This window comes from Oryctolagus cuniculus, chromosome 6 (assembly GCF_051225735.1).
Source record: "Oryctolagus cuniculus isolate XC-2025 breed Fujian yellow rabbit chromosome 6, ASM5122573v1, whole genome shotgun sequence".
NCBI classification, from domain to species: Eukaryota; Metazoa; Chordata; class Mammalia; order Lagomorpha; family Leporidae; genus Oryctolagus; species Oryctolagus cuniculus.
In genome coordinates this window covers 2,778,672-2,797,096 of record NC_142872.1, presented here as the reverse complement: position 1 = coordinate 2,797,096, position 18,425 = coordinate 2,778,672, and the positions used below count along the sequence as shown (strand labels likewise).

Genomic DNA, 18,425 nt, shown 5'->3' with positions numbered 1-18,425 from the left:
CTTTCTCACTGTCTTTCAGAGGAAGAGAATATGTGTTTCTACCCCAGTGTCTTTCAGCATGCACAGATCAGAAATGGCAATAGTTGGCACTGAAGTGCTCTAGAATGAAGGAAAAGGAAGAAGTCCTGGACACAAATGATCGATTCTGGGTGGGGAGTTATATCCAGCACCAGACTTTCCTTTTTACCCTCTGGCTTTCCTGTTATGATTCAATTATATTTTATGTCCCTACAGTTTGGCTGATTTTCGTAAAGCACAAACTTAATTTTTCAACTGAGGATATATCTCTATGGGAAAGGCAGTGATAACCTAAAAAAAAAAAGTCACCTTTTAGATGGCCAGAGACTCTAACTGCTGGGAGTTCGACAGAAGAGAAGCTATGGAATTGCCTTTCCGTGACTTCCCATGGTGGTCAGTTTTGGGGCTGCAAGCACAGGGCACAGGGCAGGGGTTGAGTGACTGCCCATCTCTTGTACCTCCCACTGTGTACTCACCTCACATTGACCTGATCCACAGCCTCCATCAGGAATCTCTGTCTCTTGTTGGTGTTTTTCTTTCTTTTGTGTCCTTCTTGTTCTCCAGGCTGGGGCTCAGAAGCCTGGTGAGGTCCCTGGGGAAGTTCACATGGAAACTGTGACATTTGTCTCCTACACAGAGCACCTCCAGAATCTTCCCACTTTCCTCCTAGGGCTGCCTCTTCTCATGGTACCGCTTTTAGGGGAGCTACAGCCTGTTTAGTGTTCCTATTTGTAATTGTGTTTGCCCCCTTTCCCTACGTGAGGACAGTAGGAGTACCTGGTCCTGAGGAGTGCTCACGATTAGCCCTGCTGTTGAGCCCTAGAGGATGCATGTGCTGGGACCTCATGTCCCTTAGTCCCAAATCTTCACATCACAGACGAGGTAAAGGTGTCTAGAGCAGAGGTGTCCAGACCTGTCCATTCCAATGATCTGGGGAGCTCAAAATAATAATAATAGCAAAGCCTACTCTTCACTGTTTGGAAGAGTTGAAAGATTTCCGGGTGATTCTAACCTGCAGCTAATCTGGGAACGGCTGACTTAGGGATCACAATGACACAGGAACACAGGAACAACAGCCGTGCCAACCAGACGCACCCCCTAGGCACCTTAGGCTCTACCTTGGGCCAGCAATTCTGGAACTCTGGGTGTGGCTCAGGAGGTGGAGAGCACAAGCCCTCCAGGTGAAATGATTGAGAGCAGTTGTGGGGACCAGGACTGTAGCCCAGAGGTTCTTAGTGAGGATGGGTTTGCCCCAGGGAACACTTGTGAGGGTCAGAAGACAATTTTGGTTGTCACAGTGAGGTCATGGGGGTTGATAATGGCACTGAATGAGAAGAGGGCAGGATGTTGTTAACACCCTGCAATGCACGGAATAGGCACACAGCAAAATTAACCAGCCCAAAGATGCACAGTACCATAGCTGAGAAAGCCAGCTTTTGACCTGCTCTTGTTTCCTTGAGTGAATTTTGTCTCCCCCAAGCTGGTGTTTGCCAAGGGTATTTCTGTTGTGTGTGCAACAGTCTGCTGAGAAATGCATGTTGTGGCAGCTGAGTAAGGCTGCATGGGGTTCATTGAAGGAAACCTTTGCTAACTCTAGATGAAAAGGAAAGACTGGAGCTCCTTTAGTGAGTCAAAGGAGATTCTTTGGAAGGCACAAAAACTTACATCATTCATATAAACAAAACAACCTGAGCTTGGAGTTTGAGGATGCATTCAGACATGGTGAGGTGTTCCGTAAAGCAACTAAGCAACTTGGCACAAGCAGCCAACTCTCTGAAGAATATCTGGGACTGTGAGAAGATTGGCCTTCCTTTCACTTGGTTGCACACATGGCACTGGGCTCCTATGCATGGAAACTCAGTCTCTCTAGGATAGCAGTAGCTGCCCTGTTGTCACTTGCTATTGGCAGGCAAACACCTGGTTTGTGGGTGCAATTTCCACAGTTCTGCTGACTTGCTTGGTGTCTACAACCACGGCCAAAATCAGAACTCAGTGCCAGGTTGACAATAAGGATGACTGACCTGTAAGTCATGTCATCTGTGAAACAGGGCTGGGAGAGGGGAGGTAGGCATCTTTTTGTTCCATAATTTAAGCTGGCATTGGGATTTCTCAGCTCTGCAGTCTCTGGACACACAGACGGCTCTAATACATCCACTAGCCAGCCTACTGTGTGCTGGGACTGTGCCAGGTGTGACTTTTACAGATGAACAGAAAGCCAGCATTCAGAGGTTGCAGAGGCGTGAGTTCAAGCTCCTTCTGACCCCATGCCAGTACTTGTTTGACCCCATTTCAACTGCTCTGATATCTCACATCTGCAAAATTGGTGAGGGACTGGCCACTAAGTGGCAGTCTAGTTCAAATAATTATTTTAAAGATTACAATTAGCTTCATTTAGCTCCATGCTACATAATTCCAGATGCTGCTCAGGTAAAACCTAAAAGGAAACATCTAAAGGAACTGCACACACAGCACCAAGAAGAAGTGGACCACAGCCCAGTCCTTGTCTCCCGACCCCCAGCTTAGTTCTGGAGCAGAGGCCCTGTGGTTAATGAGCGTGAGGGCGATGCTTACAGGGAGAAGGGGCTCTGGCACAGAGGACTGTCTCTAATGTAGGACATGGAGGAAGGCAATGGCTGTTCGTCCTTTGAGAATCTTTACAATTGTGGGTGGGGGGTCCTCACCTGGGCAGACACCTGGGGCCCTGCTGTTCTTCTGGATGAGTTTTTCAAAACTGAAAGCCACTCATTCTCTCTCCCAGGTTCCCAAGTGTTTCCTAGGGTTTTCTGTGCAGGTAGTTACATAACTTCAGAAAGGAGGCACAGCATAGATTTTAGTGACTTCTAGATAGGAACCAGTGTCAAGATCTGAGGCAAAGTCTGTGGTTTCTGGAGAAGCTGGGGCTCCACTGGAAACAGTGCCCCAGCTGTGTGCCATGCCTTTGGGGTGCCAGGGCCCCCAGGCTATTGTTCCAAGCCATTATATACGCCAGGTTCTTTGGGATGGGCTTGGTGCATATAAACAGCTTCATCAGCACACATGGCATCTTGGCGTCTGGGGGAAACTGCAAGCCACCTGCCAATTAGATGGGAAGGGCCTGTCTCCTGCCCTCTCCCCTTCTTTTGTGGCATCTACTAAAACTGGTTTCAGTTCTAGTTTTGTTTTGGTCCTGTTGTTTTATTTCTTAATTGGAAGTGAGTCAGAATGGGAAGCAAGCAAGTATTTATTTTCCATTTTGTGTTAGATGTGTAAGTAATATTATGCAAGAAGTAATTGTTCATTACTTTGTACATGAAGACACAAAAATTTGGACAGTTAACGAGCTTAATGGTCAAGATCATGATTTCAGCAAATGGTGGCTCTGAGAATGAGCCCAGATCTGGGTCACCACAAACTCCATGGCCTCATGGTCTGCTGAGTGGCCAGTGTGTGTTACACCTGTGCCAGACTTACACTTGGGAATGCCAGCTATGTCAGCATGCATGGATGCCCACAACATGACTTTGGTGGCATGTATACACAGACCTAGTAAATTGACATTTTAGATCAAGTCAACACATTAATTCAGTGAAAAAATATGACCTTGGCCTTTTTCTCAAAATCAGATGCATGGTTATTTTATGAACAATAAATGGTACCCTGTGTTTGAAGAGTACAAAAGAGATGACAAAATGTGGCCCATACCCAGTGCCTCGTTCTCAATTGCTCTGTCATTCTCAAAGCAGCCGTGCATCATATGGGCAAACCCTCCCTACTCCCAAGCCTTGTATACCAAGATGATCTGGGTGACAATTCTTTCCCACATCTGCCAAGTGTATTCATTTTTTAAAACCACATTTAAGCTTGTTCTGTCGCTGTAGAATTTTTATTTGTTGATACTTTTATTCACTCAACCTGTATTTATTGATCATTGTGTTCTGATGGCAGTGTTGAACTTCTGATTCCTAGAGCCTGAAGCTGCATATGGGCCATCCTCCTTTGGAACATATGGGATCCAGTAACAACCACCATGTTTCTCTTTAAACATCATTGTTGAGAGATTCTTGTTGAACCCTGGGTTCCAGGTGCCTAAATAGTCCCAGGAAGTGTGCAAGCAAAACCCAGGAAGAAAGACACTCTCTTCCTGTCCAAACGTGGACCTGGCCAGGGCTGCCTTCTGTGGTCTCCTGACCCTAATGTATTGTCCTATCAGAAACCTAGTCAACATCTGCTACATCTGTTTCCAAGGAGCCACCAGGGATTTAGAGAGGGAAAAGGAATAATATGACTTTCTTTTTAAAAAGCTCTCATCTTACCCAGGTGTCAAATTTAGGTTCATGGCTGAAGTACTTTATATTCATTTTTCAGTTGTATTATTTTTCATTTTATTTGAAGGGGAGGGGGGAGAGATTGATTGATCTTCCATCCACTGGTCATGGCCCAAATGCCCACAACAGATGGGGCTGGGCCTGGCAAAGCTAGGTGTGGCAAACTCCATCTGGGTTTCTCTCATGGGTAGCAAATTTCCAAGTATTTGAGACATCATCTGTTGCCTCCTAGGGTGCACATTAGCAGGAAACTGGAATTGGAAGCAGAACTGGGACTTGAGACCAGGTACTCTGATATGGGTTGCTGTGTCCCAAGTGGTGTCTTAACCACTGTGCCAAATGCCTGGACCTCACTTTATGTTTAAAGGCAAGGCCATGACATCGATGTTCTCCTTGGTCCACTTTTTTTCTATTCCCTTAAATTCCTTCCTTGCCACCCTCACTGGTTCTTCTGTCTGCAGCTGTCAGCCACCTCTACCATCACTGCCTAATCACAGATTCAAAGAACTGACTTTTGGGGAGATGCATGTGACTGGGCTTCATATATGCCCTGTGCCCAAGAGATTGGTGCGGGGATCACATTCAGTCCCACTGAATAGGGCACCTGAACATATGTGTAAGGTGGTTTCCTGCTAAAGTCAGGGAGAACCTTGTTGCTGCTTTTGTGCTTGATGCTCTGTGTTTGTTATCAATGTTATTGTTTTGTATTATTTTCTCTAACTACAGTCCTTTAGGGAGGTTTGTCTGTCTGCCTGTCTCTCCAGTAAATAATAATACTAATCATAGCTGCTATTTGTTGTACACTCACTTGTGTCAATCATTGAGGCAGGAGTCTTACAGTCTCACATTAACCTCATGAAATCTAGATTATTACCTGTGGGGGCCATAGAGAGGCCAGGAAGTTTAATCTATTTTCTGAGCTACATGATTAGTGAGGGCAGAGTCAAGAGTTAAACCAAAGAAAGCCATTCCCCAAAGCCTCAGATTTTAAGAATGTGATTTCAAATACGCGACTCTAGAATATCGTAAATATTTGTGGATAAATATTTCCCAAAACAAATCAGAAAATAACTTGTCTACCACTGCCTCCATAAGTGAAACCATTTACTCAAACCACTGGGGAAGAGTTGGGTGTTTCCAACAGCAGTTACTGCCTTCCCATGTTGGCTGGTTAGTGTAAGTGCTGGAGGGGTCAGACCCATCAGCCTTTCAGTTGGGTAGATTGTTGGAGAGCTGAGTGGGTCAAAAGTCAGGGTCTTTCAAAGAAGCCTACAGAAGAAACCCTCCCAAATGTGTTTTTTTTTAGAAGATCAAACTACAGGTTGTGCATACCAAAATTTTGTGTGCACATCAATCTTTGTAACTGTGTAAATTAAATTAATTATTTCTGGGTATTTAAGTGAAAGCAATTGTAAGATACAGAATCAACCCAGATGTCCATCAACTGATGACTGGATGTAGAAATTATGGTGTGTATACACACAAACACACACACACACACACACACTATGGAATACTACTCAGCTGTAAAATAGAAAATGAAATCCTGTCTTTTGCAACAAAATGGATGCACCTGGAAACCATTATACTTAGTGAAATAAGCCAGTCCCAAAAAGACAGATACCATATGTTTTCCCTTATCTGTGGTAACTAATAGAGTAAGTAGCTAAAATGTAATGTATTGGAGTGAAATTGACATTTTGAGACCTGATGGTTGTTTACAGCCCTTGTCTCTACTGTTGAGGAACAGTGTTTTTTTCTTCAGAATATTTGTTGAACTTTTTACTTAGTGTAGGGTTAACCTTATGAGTATGAAGTGAAATGAAATAGATCTTTGTGAAAATTAGGAGCGGGAATAGGAGAGGGAGGAGGAAGAAGGGTGGGAGCATGGGGGGGGCAGGAGGGTAGGGTGGGAGTATCACTATGTTCCTAAATCTGCATATATGGAATTCATGAAATGTGTTTACCTTAAATAAAATTTAAAAAAGAAAAAAGTTAAAGTAATTATTAATAAAGAGAGTAAAGATGTATACGCCCATATCTTCATGTAGCTGACATTTTATCAGTAAGAAATTAGAAAAAAATGTCCAGTTACAGAGAAACATATAAATGCATTTTGTTAAGTCCACTTCACGGAGCATTATTAATCCCCTGAGAATTATGTAGGCATACGTAAAATATGTAGCTTCATGGAGGATATCTTCTGTCAGTGATAAAACGCCAAAGCAGAATATAAAGCTACATAATGACTGGGGTTGGTTCTGTGGTGTAGCTTCTGGTAGGGCTGCCACTGGTGCCCGTATCCCATATGGGAGCTGGTTTGAGTCTCAGACACTGTACTTCTGATCCAGCTCCCTGCTGGTGCCTGGGAGGGCAGAGGAGTGTGGCTCACGTGCTTGGGCCCCTGAACCCATGTGGGAGACCCAGGGAAGCTCCTGGCTCTGGCTTTGGATCAGCCCAGCTCCAATTGTTGTAGCTGTTTAGGGAGTGAATCGGCAAATCGAGGACTTTTCTCTCTCTCTGCCTCTCTGTAACTGCTTTTCAATGAATGAATGAATCTTAAAAAAGAAAAAAGCTACATAATGATTAAACCAGTAAAAATGATGCTTTTATACATGTAGAAAAGAAATGGAAGAAAATTTGAATTTTGGGGTGGTATTCCTTTTACTTCTTATTTCTATTATCACTGTAATACTTCTTAAAAATATGCTACAGCTCATCCCTAAGGAATTGTTGGGATCTTGAAGCTGGTTTCCATACTCCCCTGCACTGGATACAGCAGAGATAATCACTTTTATCTGTCTGACATCATTCTCCAGACTTTGAGTTATGGTGGGGAGCACTGAACCCCAGAAGGTGAAGCACCTTCCTCTGGGTGGTGCAGGTGGTGTCTACTGAGAGCTCAGGATGCTGTCTCTCTGTGTTGTCTCTGATGGATGGAGGAAGGAGATGGACCAATCGCCCAGCCATGTCCTGTAGATTGTGAAGCTGTTCTCAGTCTGTGCTCTTTGGAGAAGTCACGGGGTGACCTTAGTATTGCCTGACCTTGGCACTTCTTTCCTGGTCACCTTGCCAGAGCCACAACTTGTGGGAGGCTTGAGCAACAGGAAGGGTCCCTGTGCAGATGGTGAAATTCAGGTAATCAGCTACAGCTGATAACCACACTGTTGGATGGCCTCTGGGACCCACCATCATCAGGGACCTGGGGACCACGGTGCGGAATTGCAAGGCTCTCCTGGGTATTTGTACAATTAGAGAACTTACTACATGCTCACACTTCCATGTAGGGAATCTTTTTAAAGAAAAACACACAATTATTCTATACTTTGACCCCCACAGTTGCACCATTTTGCTTTGGGAGAGTCTCATTCCTCCTCCAGTAGAGGGGTGTGTCTCATGGCTGCCTAGAGAACATGTGCATCTTTGTGTCACTTTTCTCTCTACTGAGTCTTTTAACAACCCTTCAAAAATGTTTTTTGCATTGGGCATATATAAATTTCTTGTTTTGTAACTTTATAGAAAAAATTGAAATTATAAATTGGCAAATTACAGTCATGTGTATTTATAGGGTACATAATGATGCTGTAATTTATTTTTTAAATGAAAGATTTATTTATTTATTTGAAAGTCAGAGTTACACAGAGAGAGAAGGAGAGGCAGCTTTGGTGGAGGACATTTGTCAACAACATTCAAAGGCAAATGCACCACCTGCTGTCATCAGAAACAAGGACCTGTCAGCTGGGGCAAACAACAGACAGGGCAGGCTGAGGGAGGGAGAGGCTTTCAGGAATAAGGATGTGAAACTCTCCATGGCACCCTGAGAAATCAGGCAGAAGTGCTCATATATTTTAAAAATTTATTTATTTATTTGAAAAGCAGAGCTACAGAGAGACAGAGGCAGAGAAAGACAGACAGAGAGAAGGTGTTCCATCCACTGACTCACTCCCCAGATGGCCACAACAGCCAGAGCTGCACCAATCCAAAGCCAGGAGCCAGGAGCTTCTTCCAGGTCTCCCACATGGGTGCAGGGGCCCAGGACTTGGGTCATCTTCCACTGCTTTCCCAGGCCACAGCAGAGAGCTGGATTGGAAGTGGAGCAGGTGGGACTCGAACTGGCACCCACATGGGATGCCAGCACTGCAGGCGGCGGCTTTATCTATGCCATAGCACCAGGCCCTGATAATGTAATTTATGAGTACAATGTAGAATAATTAAATCAGGCTGGCACCACAACTCACTAGGCTAATCCTCCGCCCACGGCGCTGGCACTCCGGGTTCTAGTCCCGGTTGGGGTGCCGGTTCTGTCCTGGTTGCTCCTCTTCTAGTCCAGCTCTCTGCTGTGGCCTGGGAAGGCAGTGGAGGATGGCCCAAGTGCTTGGGCCCTGCACCCACCTGGGAGACCAGGAGGAAGCACCTGGCTCCTGGCTTCGGTTTGGCGCAGCACACTGGCCATAGCAGCCATTTGGAGGGTGAACCAACAGAAGGATGACCTTTCTATCTGTTTCTCTGTCTAACTCTGCCTGTCAAAAAAAAAAAAAAAAAAAAAAAAAAAAAAGAAAAGAAAAGAAAAGAAAAAAGGAAACAGAGTAATTAAATCAAACAAAGAAGCTTATCCATCACCTGAAATATACTGATCACATTTTGTGATGAGAACATTTGAAATTTATTTCCAGTGATTTTGTTCAATACATTATTGTTTACTGTGTTCACCACACTGTCAACATGTCTAAAGGAAAAACCCTATTATTCTTCTTGCCTCTGATGGCAACCATTTAGATTCCACATTTAAGTGAGAACTTGCAATATTTGTCATATTATCTGTGTCTGGCTTATTTCATTTGGCATACTGTTCTCTGATTCTAACAATGTAGTTTCAAATGACAAAATTTCTTTCTTTTTAAAAGCTGAATAGTGGCCAGTGTTGTGGCAGAGCCAGTAAAACCTCCAGCTGTGGTGTCGGTGTCCTATATGGGTGCTGGTTCATGTCCTGGCTGCTCAGCTTCTGATCCAGTGCCCTGCTGGTGGCCTGGTAAATCAATGGGAGATGAACCAAGTGTTTGGGCTCCTGTTACCCACATGGGAAACCTGGAAGAAGCTCCAGGCTCCTGGCTTTGGCCTGGCAGCCATCTGGGGAATGAACCAGTGGATAGAAGATTCCTTTCTCTGTGTCTTCCTTTCTCTCTATAAATCTGACTTTCAAAATGAATCTTTAAAAAGGCTGAATAGTATTTTATTCAGTATATTATACATTTTTATCCATTCACTTATTATATAATGTAATATTGATATATTCCATAACTATGGCTATTGTGAACAGTACTTTGGTTAACATGGAAGTGCAGACTTGTCTGACATACTGATTTCAGATTTTTGGATAAATACCTGGTAGTAGGATTTCCTGGTCATATGGTAATTCCTATTTTTAGTGTTTTTGAGGAAATGGTACCATTTTGCATTATGGCTCTAGTAACTCACATTTCTCCCAACATGGTGAAAGGGTTCCTTTTGCTTCTCACCATTACCAACGCGTGTTAGCTTTCGTTTTTTGGATAATAGCCATTCTAACTTGTGTGAAGTGATATATCATTATGGTCTTAATTCGCATTTCCCTGATGAGCATTTTTGTGGCCATTTGTGTGTTTTTTGAAATGTCTATCAGGTTTTGTAGCCATTTTTTTTTTTTTTTGGAATCAGGTTGTTTATTTTCTTGCTATTGACTTGAGTTCCTTATATGTTTTGAATATTAATACCTTATCATGTTATGGCTTATAAATGTTTTCTCCCAATCCACAAGTCATTCTTCACTGTATTGTTTCCTTTATCATGTTGAAGCTTGTTAGTTAGATGTGATCTCATTGATCTTTTTTTGTTTTTAGTACCTGCCCCTTAGGGGTCAAACCTAAAAAAAAATCATTATCCAAACAATGGAGTATAGTTTTTTCCCTGTGTTTTCCTTTGGTAGTTTTGTAGTTTTTGGTCTTAGATTTAAGTCTTTAATCCATTGGGGCTGATTTTCATATATATATATATGCATATATATGAATGTATTTGATAAGTGTTATATATAGCTAGCAATTTTTCTACATTTGCATATTCAGTTTTCTCCAAACAATTCACTGAAGAGATTGTCATTTCCACAGTATGTGTTCTTGCCATCTTTGTGGACAATGATTCATACGTGTGTAGGTTTATTTCTGGGTCCTTAGTCTCTTCCATTTGTTGATGAGTCTGTTTTAATTACAATGGCTTTGTAATATGGGTTGAAATCAGCTAATGTGATGCCTCCAGTTTTGCCCATGATTGCCTTGACTGTTTGGGATATTTTGTGATTCCACATGATTTTTTAGGATTGTTTTTCCTATTTCTATGAAAAATGGTATTGGAGTTTTATTTTGAAGAAATTTCACTGAATTTGTAAATCATTTTAGGTAGTTTAGACATTTTAATAATATGAACACGGGGGCGGCGCTGTGGAGTCATAAGTAAAGCTGCCTCCTATGGTGTGGGCATCCCAAATGGGCACCGGTTCGAGTCCCAGCTGCTCCATTTCCAATCCAGCTCTCTGCTGTGGCCTGGGAAAGCAGTTTTCAAATAAATTTCTCAGGGTGCCTTCGATTGTTTCACATCCTTATTCCTGAAAGCCTCTCCCTCCCTCTGCCTGCCCTGTCTGTTGTTTGCCCCAGCTGACAGGTCCTTGTTTCTGATGACAGCAGGTGGTGCATTTGCCTTTGAATGTTGCTGACAAATGCCCTCCACCAAAGCTGCCCTTGCTGAGGGAGTTCCAGGACTGGGTCCTCAGGGAGTCTCCAGACAGATCAAAGAACACAAACACAGTTCCTGGGAGTGAGGTTCCCTCTGCCTCTGAGGACTCAGCTGCTGTCCTGGAGTCCACCACCCTAGTGGTGAGAGAGGCCGGGCAAGGAGACCTCACAACGCTGCAAGTCTCACCTGCTGCAGTCACCTACACTGGCTCTCTCACCCCCTACTGCACACTCTAGGTCTGTATGTTTTCTCTGGGAAGACATCAGTGGAGTGCGTGGGTAGGGGCCTTGTGTCTCTCCTTAAAGGGAGACATCAGAGGTTGTGCCAGGTCTCGCAGCTCAGAAGCACCCTGTGCCCTGCCTGAGCATTCCTGACCTCTGTGGCCTTGGATGCAGCACCCACATATCTGATCTGTACCCTCCAAGTCCCTCCCACTTGGTTAGGCAGTTCCTCCTGAATCTGGAAGAAATTCAAGCAACTCTCAAGAGAAAAGTTAATTAATGCCTGGGGGTAGAATTCCTAATGGGCAAAGGTGATTGGAGCCCCCAGAAGTGATTACATAACAGCAGTGTTTCATTTCATCAGGCAGTTCCTTTACTGATGCACAAGCTCACATTTGTTTCTCATTTCCTGCATTGCCATAGCTCCCCAGCAAGGGGACATGCATGTATCCCCACAGTGTTTTCTTTGTAAATATCAACTCAGGCGTCTGGGGTGATTTTCTGTGAAGAATGTGCCTGATTCCCTTTGGGGAGGTCAGTTTCCAAGGTTGATAGTGACTGGCTGGAACAGCTTCATAAACTTGAGGTTTAGTTGGGATCAGTCATCTGGTTCTTGCCAGGAGTGAAGGGAAGCTCACTTCCAGGTCAGTTCTTTCAAAGTGTGTAAATTTGAATCCTTCAGCAATTTATGAGAGTTTCATTTCCACAGGACCTGAAACCTACACGTGGGGGATCCCAGACACTGAGAGCCAGAAGGGATTGCTGGGTCTGCATGGAAGCAGGGCAGAGAAGAGTTACCTGGGTAAGGCTTGGACTGGGAGACAGGCACTGGTGTTGACAGAGGACAGGCCACCGGGTGACACTGTTCTCCACCTGCCCACCGTCTGAGATGCTTGTTTCCTGACTTGGTTCTCATCAAGGTGAGAGATGGGAGCAGGATTCTGAGTGTGGGTGTCAGTAGGTTTGTGTGTGTGAAGGGGTGTGGGAGCTGGAGGGCAGAGGAGAAGTCTGGATGGGAGGGGATAAGATGCTCAGTCATCACCCACAGGTAAGAGATGGCACATGGACTCTGAATCAGCCTGTCTAGGTTCAAATCCAGATTCTGTACTTTTTACCCATTTCATCTTGGACAAGTGAGCAAACCTCTCTGCTGGGGTCCCTTATCTGTAAAATATGACATAGCAAACTGCCCATGAGGGTAATTACTAAGTGCAAGGTACTTAGAACTGTGACCTCTACTTAGCATGTATGTGTTACCCATTGCTGTTTCAAGTACGACCTATCTTACAGATTAACTTTTGTTCAGAAATATATCTTTTAGAAAAGATTTATTTATTTCAAAGGCAGAGTGACAGAGAGGTGGAGAGATCTTCCATCTGCTAGTTCATTCCCTAAATGGCCACAACAGTTGAAGCTCTGCCAGACTGAAGCCAAAAACCTGGAACTCTATCTGGGTGTCCCACATGGGTAGCAGGAGCCCAAGTACTTTGGCCGTCTTCAGCTGCCTTCCCAGGCACATTAGCAGGGAGCTGAATTGGAAGTGGAACAGCCAGGACTTGAATCAGCTCTTTGATATGGGATGCTGGCATTGTAAGTGACATCTTAACCTTCTGTGCTACTACACCAGTCCCCCAAAATATACCTTAAATGTAACAAATTAGTTATTCTCTAATGTTTAGATTTTAGTGAAAAATGGTGTAATGCTGGAATCATCTGGTTAAAGAGAACTGGAAGAACTGAAGCTATACTATCCAAGTCTGATGGAGATCAGTCTCCCGGGAAGATGAAGCAGACCTGGTCAGGTGTCCACCCTGGGCAGGCTCACCAGGTCACCCACCAAGCTGGGAGGCCCCCGATGGGGATGCTCTGAGAGAACCAGGGATATTCTTACCCCACAGTTTACCCTCTAGGTTTGATGAGTATAAAGGCAAATGTAGCACCTCACTTATCATGTACCCTAGTGAGCAAATGAGATGGCACCCTTGGGATTCCCTGCAGGACCTGGGTCCCAGGGGTGGGGGGCTCCTTGTTGCTCCTTCACTCCCTCTTGCCCCCCCCTTTCTGTTTCCCTTTCTGTGCTGCATAGTCTTGGGTGCTGGACACTCAGTCTTAGTACTGAGATTAAACACAAGAATAAGACAATGAAGTTTCTCCCAAGCAAGGGATGGGAAAAGAGATGAAGGAGGAGACGGTCATGGGTACCTATTACAGGGGCAGTGAGGCTGTGTGAGGGTCCAGGCGCAGACTGTGTTGATACTGAGTCCAGTACCTCATTTAGTCACTGCAAATGCTCATCCACCAAAAAAATCTGTGATTCTAAAACCGGTGAGTTTTTAAGACCAAAATTAGTTTCCTTTGCAATTTTGAAAGCATCCTCCATAAAGGATGTCTATGGCCTTCCCACATCAACATCTGAAAACAGATGCAATCCTTGAGGGAGTTACCCCTCCATTCCCTCTCTAGGGCGATGACGGCCTCCTGTGGGTCCTGAAGCCAAGGAGCAGAGAGCTTGAGGCTGTGCTGGGGAGGCGTCCTGCAGGCGCTGAGTAGACACCAGGGAGGACACCGAGACCAGCCCCCCGCACCCCCTATTCCGTGGCTGAGAAAGGGGTCAGCAGTGAAGTGCTGCATCTCCCCTCAGATCAGCTCTAGGGAGCCCCATGATCACACACAGGACTGTGGGAAAATCTTGGTGCTCATTCATGTGGTTCTGATGACCCAAGGGTTCATAGTACCCAGATGCATCCACTAGAAGTTTTATTTTTTCTTCTGGATATTCCACTATAATGTGGCGCATGAGTTCCAAACTCATGTGTTTTTATGGATTGGCAGAATAAAGAAAACCAAAAGTTGTGAGGCTGGAGGAGCAGTGGGAGAGTGAGGGAAAGGAAGCGCGCAGGGCCTCTTCACACGGAGTCAGGGTACACATTAAGATGAGCTGGCTAGATGTAACGTGTGAGCATAGGAGCACTGTCATATCTGGCCCTTAGCAGCTTAGTTGAGTGCCTGCTGTTGGAGAATTATCCATTTTCTCACTGAAATTAACAATATCTGGAAAGGCACTGTAGCTGAAGTGATTACTGTGGAGCATTATTCACCCTTATCTGGAAGAAAATATCCCTGAAATGACATTGGTGCAAATGAGCTGAAGCTTCCAATGCCCCAGGTTTCTCAGAGAGAAACCACTCACAGTCTAAGTGATAATGGAACTTACAAGTGCCATTCTCCCAGATGTAAGACACGGGCAAGGCTTCTCTGTCCCTCAGGTGTGTTTCATGACCCCCCCCCCCAGGTTTGTTATGGGTTTATGTGTTTTCTTAAGGCCTCCTCTCATCTAAATAATTAGTGATGTGGTCATCATGAGAATGATAAGCCAGGCTTATTTCTGTCCCTGTTGCTCAAAATTGCTTGGCACAGGAGACTTTTATTTCTGTTTCTGTGATTTTGGAGGCTGGGGGCAATAGATATTCTCCAACTGGAATACAGGCACAGTCTAATTTCTCATTTGCAGTTCATAGAAGCTGATTCAGTGGTTGTTCATGATTTTTTCTCATATGATTTATCATTTTTTATGACTATTTCCAAAGAAATGCACAACATTGGCTACTCAGGAAAATCACTGGCTGATGTGTCATGCTCTCGAGTTTCCATCAAAGGACAGGGATCATGGATTTATTTTATTGTAATTTATTGCACATTCATCTATGGTTCCTGCATGCGTAGACTTAAATCAGCCCATAGGGAGAAGTCCATATGTGAAAAGAATTCATGAATTTACCTAGTGCAGGTCTAGCCAGTGGCATATCCAAGGGCTACCTGTGATCTCAAACAATTGGTTGTAGTTTTATTTGTAGTCACAAGAAACCCATGAATCTCCATTGTTGGGGCTTAACAGACCACATTAAGTAGAGGACTGATGATTTAAACCATGAAATATCTGAAAATTCAGAATGAAATATATAAGCGTTGAGAAGATTGGTGAATAGGATCCTGTTGGCTGTCTTCAGTCCCTCCTTATTTGCCCAGTCTCGTGTTTGACTGTGAATGGAGTTTACTTCCCTACCATGTTGGAATGTGGATGACAGTGATAGGTCACGCTGAGCTCAGATCATCACAGGAATCACATGACTCTACTTGCTCCTTTTTGTGTTTCTTCTGGCCTCCCTGAGGATAGCAAGTCCCAGAGGTGGGCTTTTGGCCTAGTGATTAAGATGCTTGTTAAAGCTCTCGAGTCTCATATTGAGTAACTGGATTCAATTCCTAGTTCCAGCTCCTTTGATTCTACCTTCGGGCGAGTGCAGACCATGGGAGGCAGTGCTGATGGCCCATGTAGTTGGTCCCTGCCATGCATGTGGGAGACATGGATTGAGTTCATAGCTCCTGACTCCAGCCTGGTACCAGCCCTGGCCATTGCAGGCATTTGGGAAGTGAATCAGCAAATGACTTTCTCTCTCTGTCTCTGTTCTCAGTCTCTACCTCTCTCCCTTCCTCCCTCCCTCTCAAATACATATTAATAATTTCTTTAAAAGTAAAAAACAGGGACCAGCTCTGTGGTGCAGCAGGTTAACGCCCTGGCCTGAAGCGCCAGCATCCCACATGGGCACTGGTTCTAATCCCAGCTGCTCTTCTTCCAATCCAGCTCTCTGCTGTGGCCTGGGAAAGCAGTGGAAGATGGCCCAAATCTTTGTGCCCCTGCACCCACGTGGGAGACCCAGAAGAGGCTCCTGGTTCCTGGCGTTGGATCGACACAGCTCCAGCCATTGCGGCCAGTTGGGGAGTGAACCAGTGGATGGAGGACCTCTCTTTCTGCCTTTCCTAACTCTGTGTAACTCTTTCAAATAAATAAAAAGGCAAAGAACAAGCCCCAGGTACCTACTGATCCCAGAGTGAAAGATGTCTGAATTACACATGTACTTGTCTTGCAGCCTAAAACAAAATGTTCCATTTGACCCACAGATGTGGGAGCAAGAAAATTAGTGTCTATTTTCAAAAGTCACTCAGATTCAAGGGGTTGTTGTTACATCAGATTAATTTAGTGACTGCTGACTGATAGAAACGTTTGGAAAATTTTTATACAATTCCACTTGACTTTTCTTCTCATCTTCTTTTTGTTACCTCAATCAGACCAGTCAAGGCAATGGAGAACGGAAATGAGACATTAATGGCAGATTTTATTCTCTTGGGACTCTTCCCCCAAATGAAATATGTCAGTGTCCTCATCCACATTATCATCTTGGTTTACCTGGCTTCATTCGCTGGGAACCTCATCCTGCTCCTCCTGATATGGATGGACCTGAAGCTCCATACCCCAATGTACTTTCTCCTCAGCCAGCTTTCTGTTGTAGACCAGGCCCTCATTAGCACCACTGTTCCAAAGATGGCAATAAACTTTTTCTCTGGAAGGAAGAACATCACACGTCTTGCTTGTGGAACCCAGTTATTTTTCTTCTTTACTCTTGGGGGTGCTGAGTGCATCTTGTTGACTTTCATGGCCTATGACCGTTATGTAGCTGTCTGTAAGCCCCTGAGATATGCAGTCATTATGAACCATGCAGTCTGTTTACAAATGGCTGTGGTGTCCTGGATAGGGGGCGTTCTAGCTTCCACAGCTCATACTTCTTACACTATGAGTCTGCCAATGTGTGGCTCCAGAGAGATCCACCATTTCTACTGTGAGATGCCAGGGATCATGAAGATCTCATGTGCAGACACTTCCACCTATGAACTGGTGGTCTTTGTGATGGGCATTGCATTTCTAGTTATCCCCTTTGGACTCATTATGTCTTCTTACACCCTCATTTTCCTCAGTGTCCTTCGTATGAAATCCCCCCAAGGTAGGAACAAGGCCTTGGCTACGTGCTCCTCCCATCTTCTGGTGGTGAGTCTTTACTTAGGACCATGTGTTTTCATGTATATGACACCGGGTTCATCCCACACCCCTGAGCAGGAGCAGGCTGTATCTGTATTTTGCACTGTCCTCACACCCATGCTAAACCCCCTTATCTACAGCCTGAGGAACAAGGATGTGGTAGGGGCTTTTCAGAGAGTTGTGGGGAAACATTTGATCTCTGAACAGAAGACATAAGTGCCAAGAAGATAAACAACTACATGGAGGACCAATAGGCAAAACTCCAGGAGCATCCACAATCCTATTTTCTGGCATGAGGAGCTCTGCTCCATTCCCTGTGAAAAAAATCACATGGTTTAATTCCATCGACAATGTTAAAAAGTTTTTAATGGAAATTTGTATTTAAAAATTTTTGATCAGAGTGGGCAAACTCAAAAGGCTTCCACAGCCTTGGTAACCCATGACAAGAGCCTAGGGTGATCACTGATGCCATACACAAGAGTGTCAATTGTTAAGTCAAACACAGGAGTCACTGTGCACTTACTCCCTATGTAGGATCTCTGTCCTTAATGTGTTGTACAATGTGAATTAATGCTATAACTAGTACTCAAACAGTACTTTATACTTTGTGTTTCTGTGTGGGTGCAAACTGTTGAACTCTTTACTTAAAATATACTAAATCGATCTTCTGTATAAAAAGATAATTGAAAATGAATCTTGATGTGAATGGAATGGGAGAGGGAGCAGGAGATGGGAGGGTTGCAGGTGGGAGGGAAATTATGGGTGGGGGAGCCACTGTAATCTAAAAGCTGTACTTTGGAAATTTATATTTATTAAATAAAAGTTTAAAAAATTTAATAGACATATAAAATTTGTACATATTTATGAGGTACTGTGTGATATTTTGATACATGTGCCCAGTCAAGGTAAATATATCTATCTAGTCAAACAGCTAGTATATCTTCATGGTGAAAACATTAAAAAATTCTATCCTTTAGTTTTTCTTATAGAGTAAATTAGCTATCTATAGTTACCCTACAGCGCAATAGGATGAAATAGAATCCCAGAACTTCTTATTCCTGTTTGTCTGTCACTTTGTACCTGCTAATCAGCCTTTCCCCATCCCTCTCTCTTCCTTTTCCTCTCCAGTCTCTGATAACCACCATGATACTTTTAACTTCTATGAGATCACCTTTTTTTGTAAGAATCCACATGGTTGAGATTGTGTGAACTTGTATTTCTTTTTCTGTTTTCAGGATTTATTTATTTTTT

At 44.0% G+C, this 18,425-nt stretch overlaps 1 protein-coding gene across 2 annotated transcripts in view; it reads left to right on the top strand.

Annotated features, from left to right (window-relative positions):
• Nucleotides 1-17,509, top strand: part of LOC108175951 (olfactory receptor 2T27) — a 31,228-nt gene extending 13,719 nt beyond the window's left edge. Inside the window, exons 2-3 of one of the 2 annotated variants that reach the window (XM_089334745.1) lie at nucleotides 12,015-12,107; nucleotides 15,945-17,509. In XM_089334745.1, the coding sequence (XP_089190871.1) occupies nucleotides 16,443-17,390 (948 nt within the window). In that variant the 5' untranslated portion in view covers nucleotides 12,015-12,107; nucleotides 15,945-16,442 and the 3' untranslated portion in view covers nucleotides 17,391-17,509. Of the gene's footprint in view, nucleotides 1-12,014; nucleotides 12,226-15,944 lie in introns of both variants that reach the window. The other variant, XM_089334744.1, reaches the window with a different exon arrangement.
• Nucleotides 17,510-18,425: the final 916 nt, after the last annotated feature.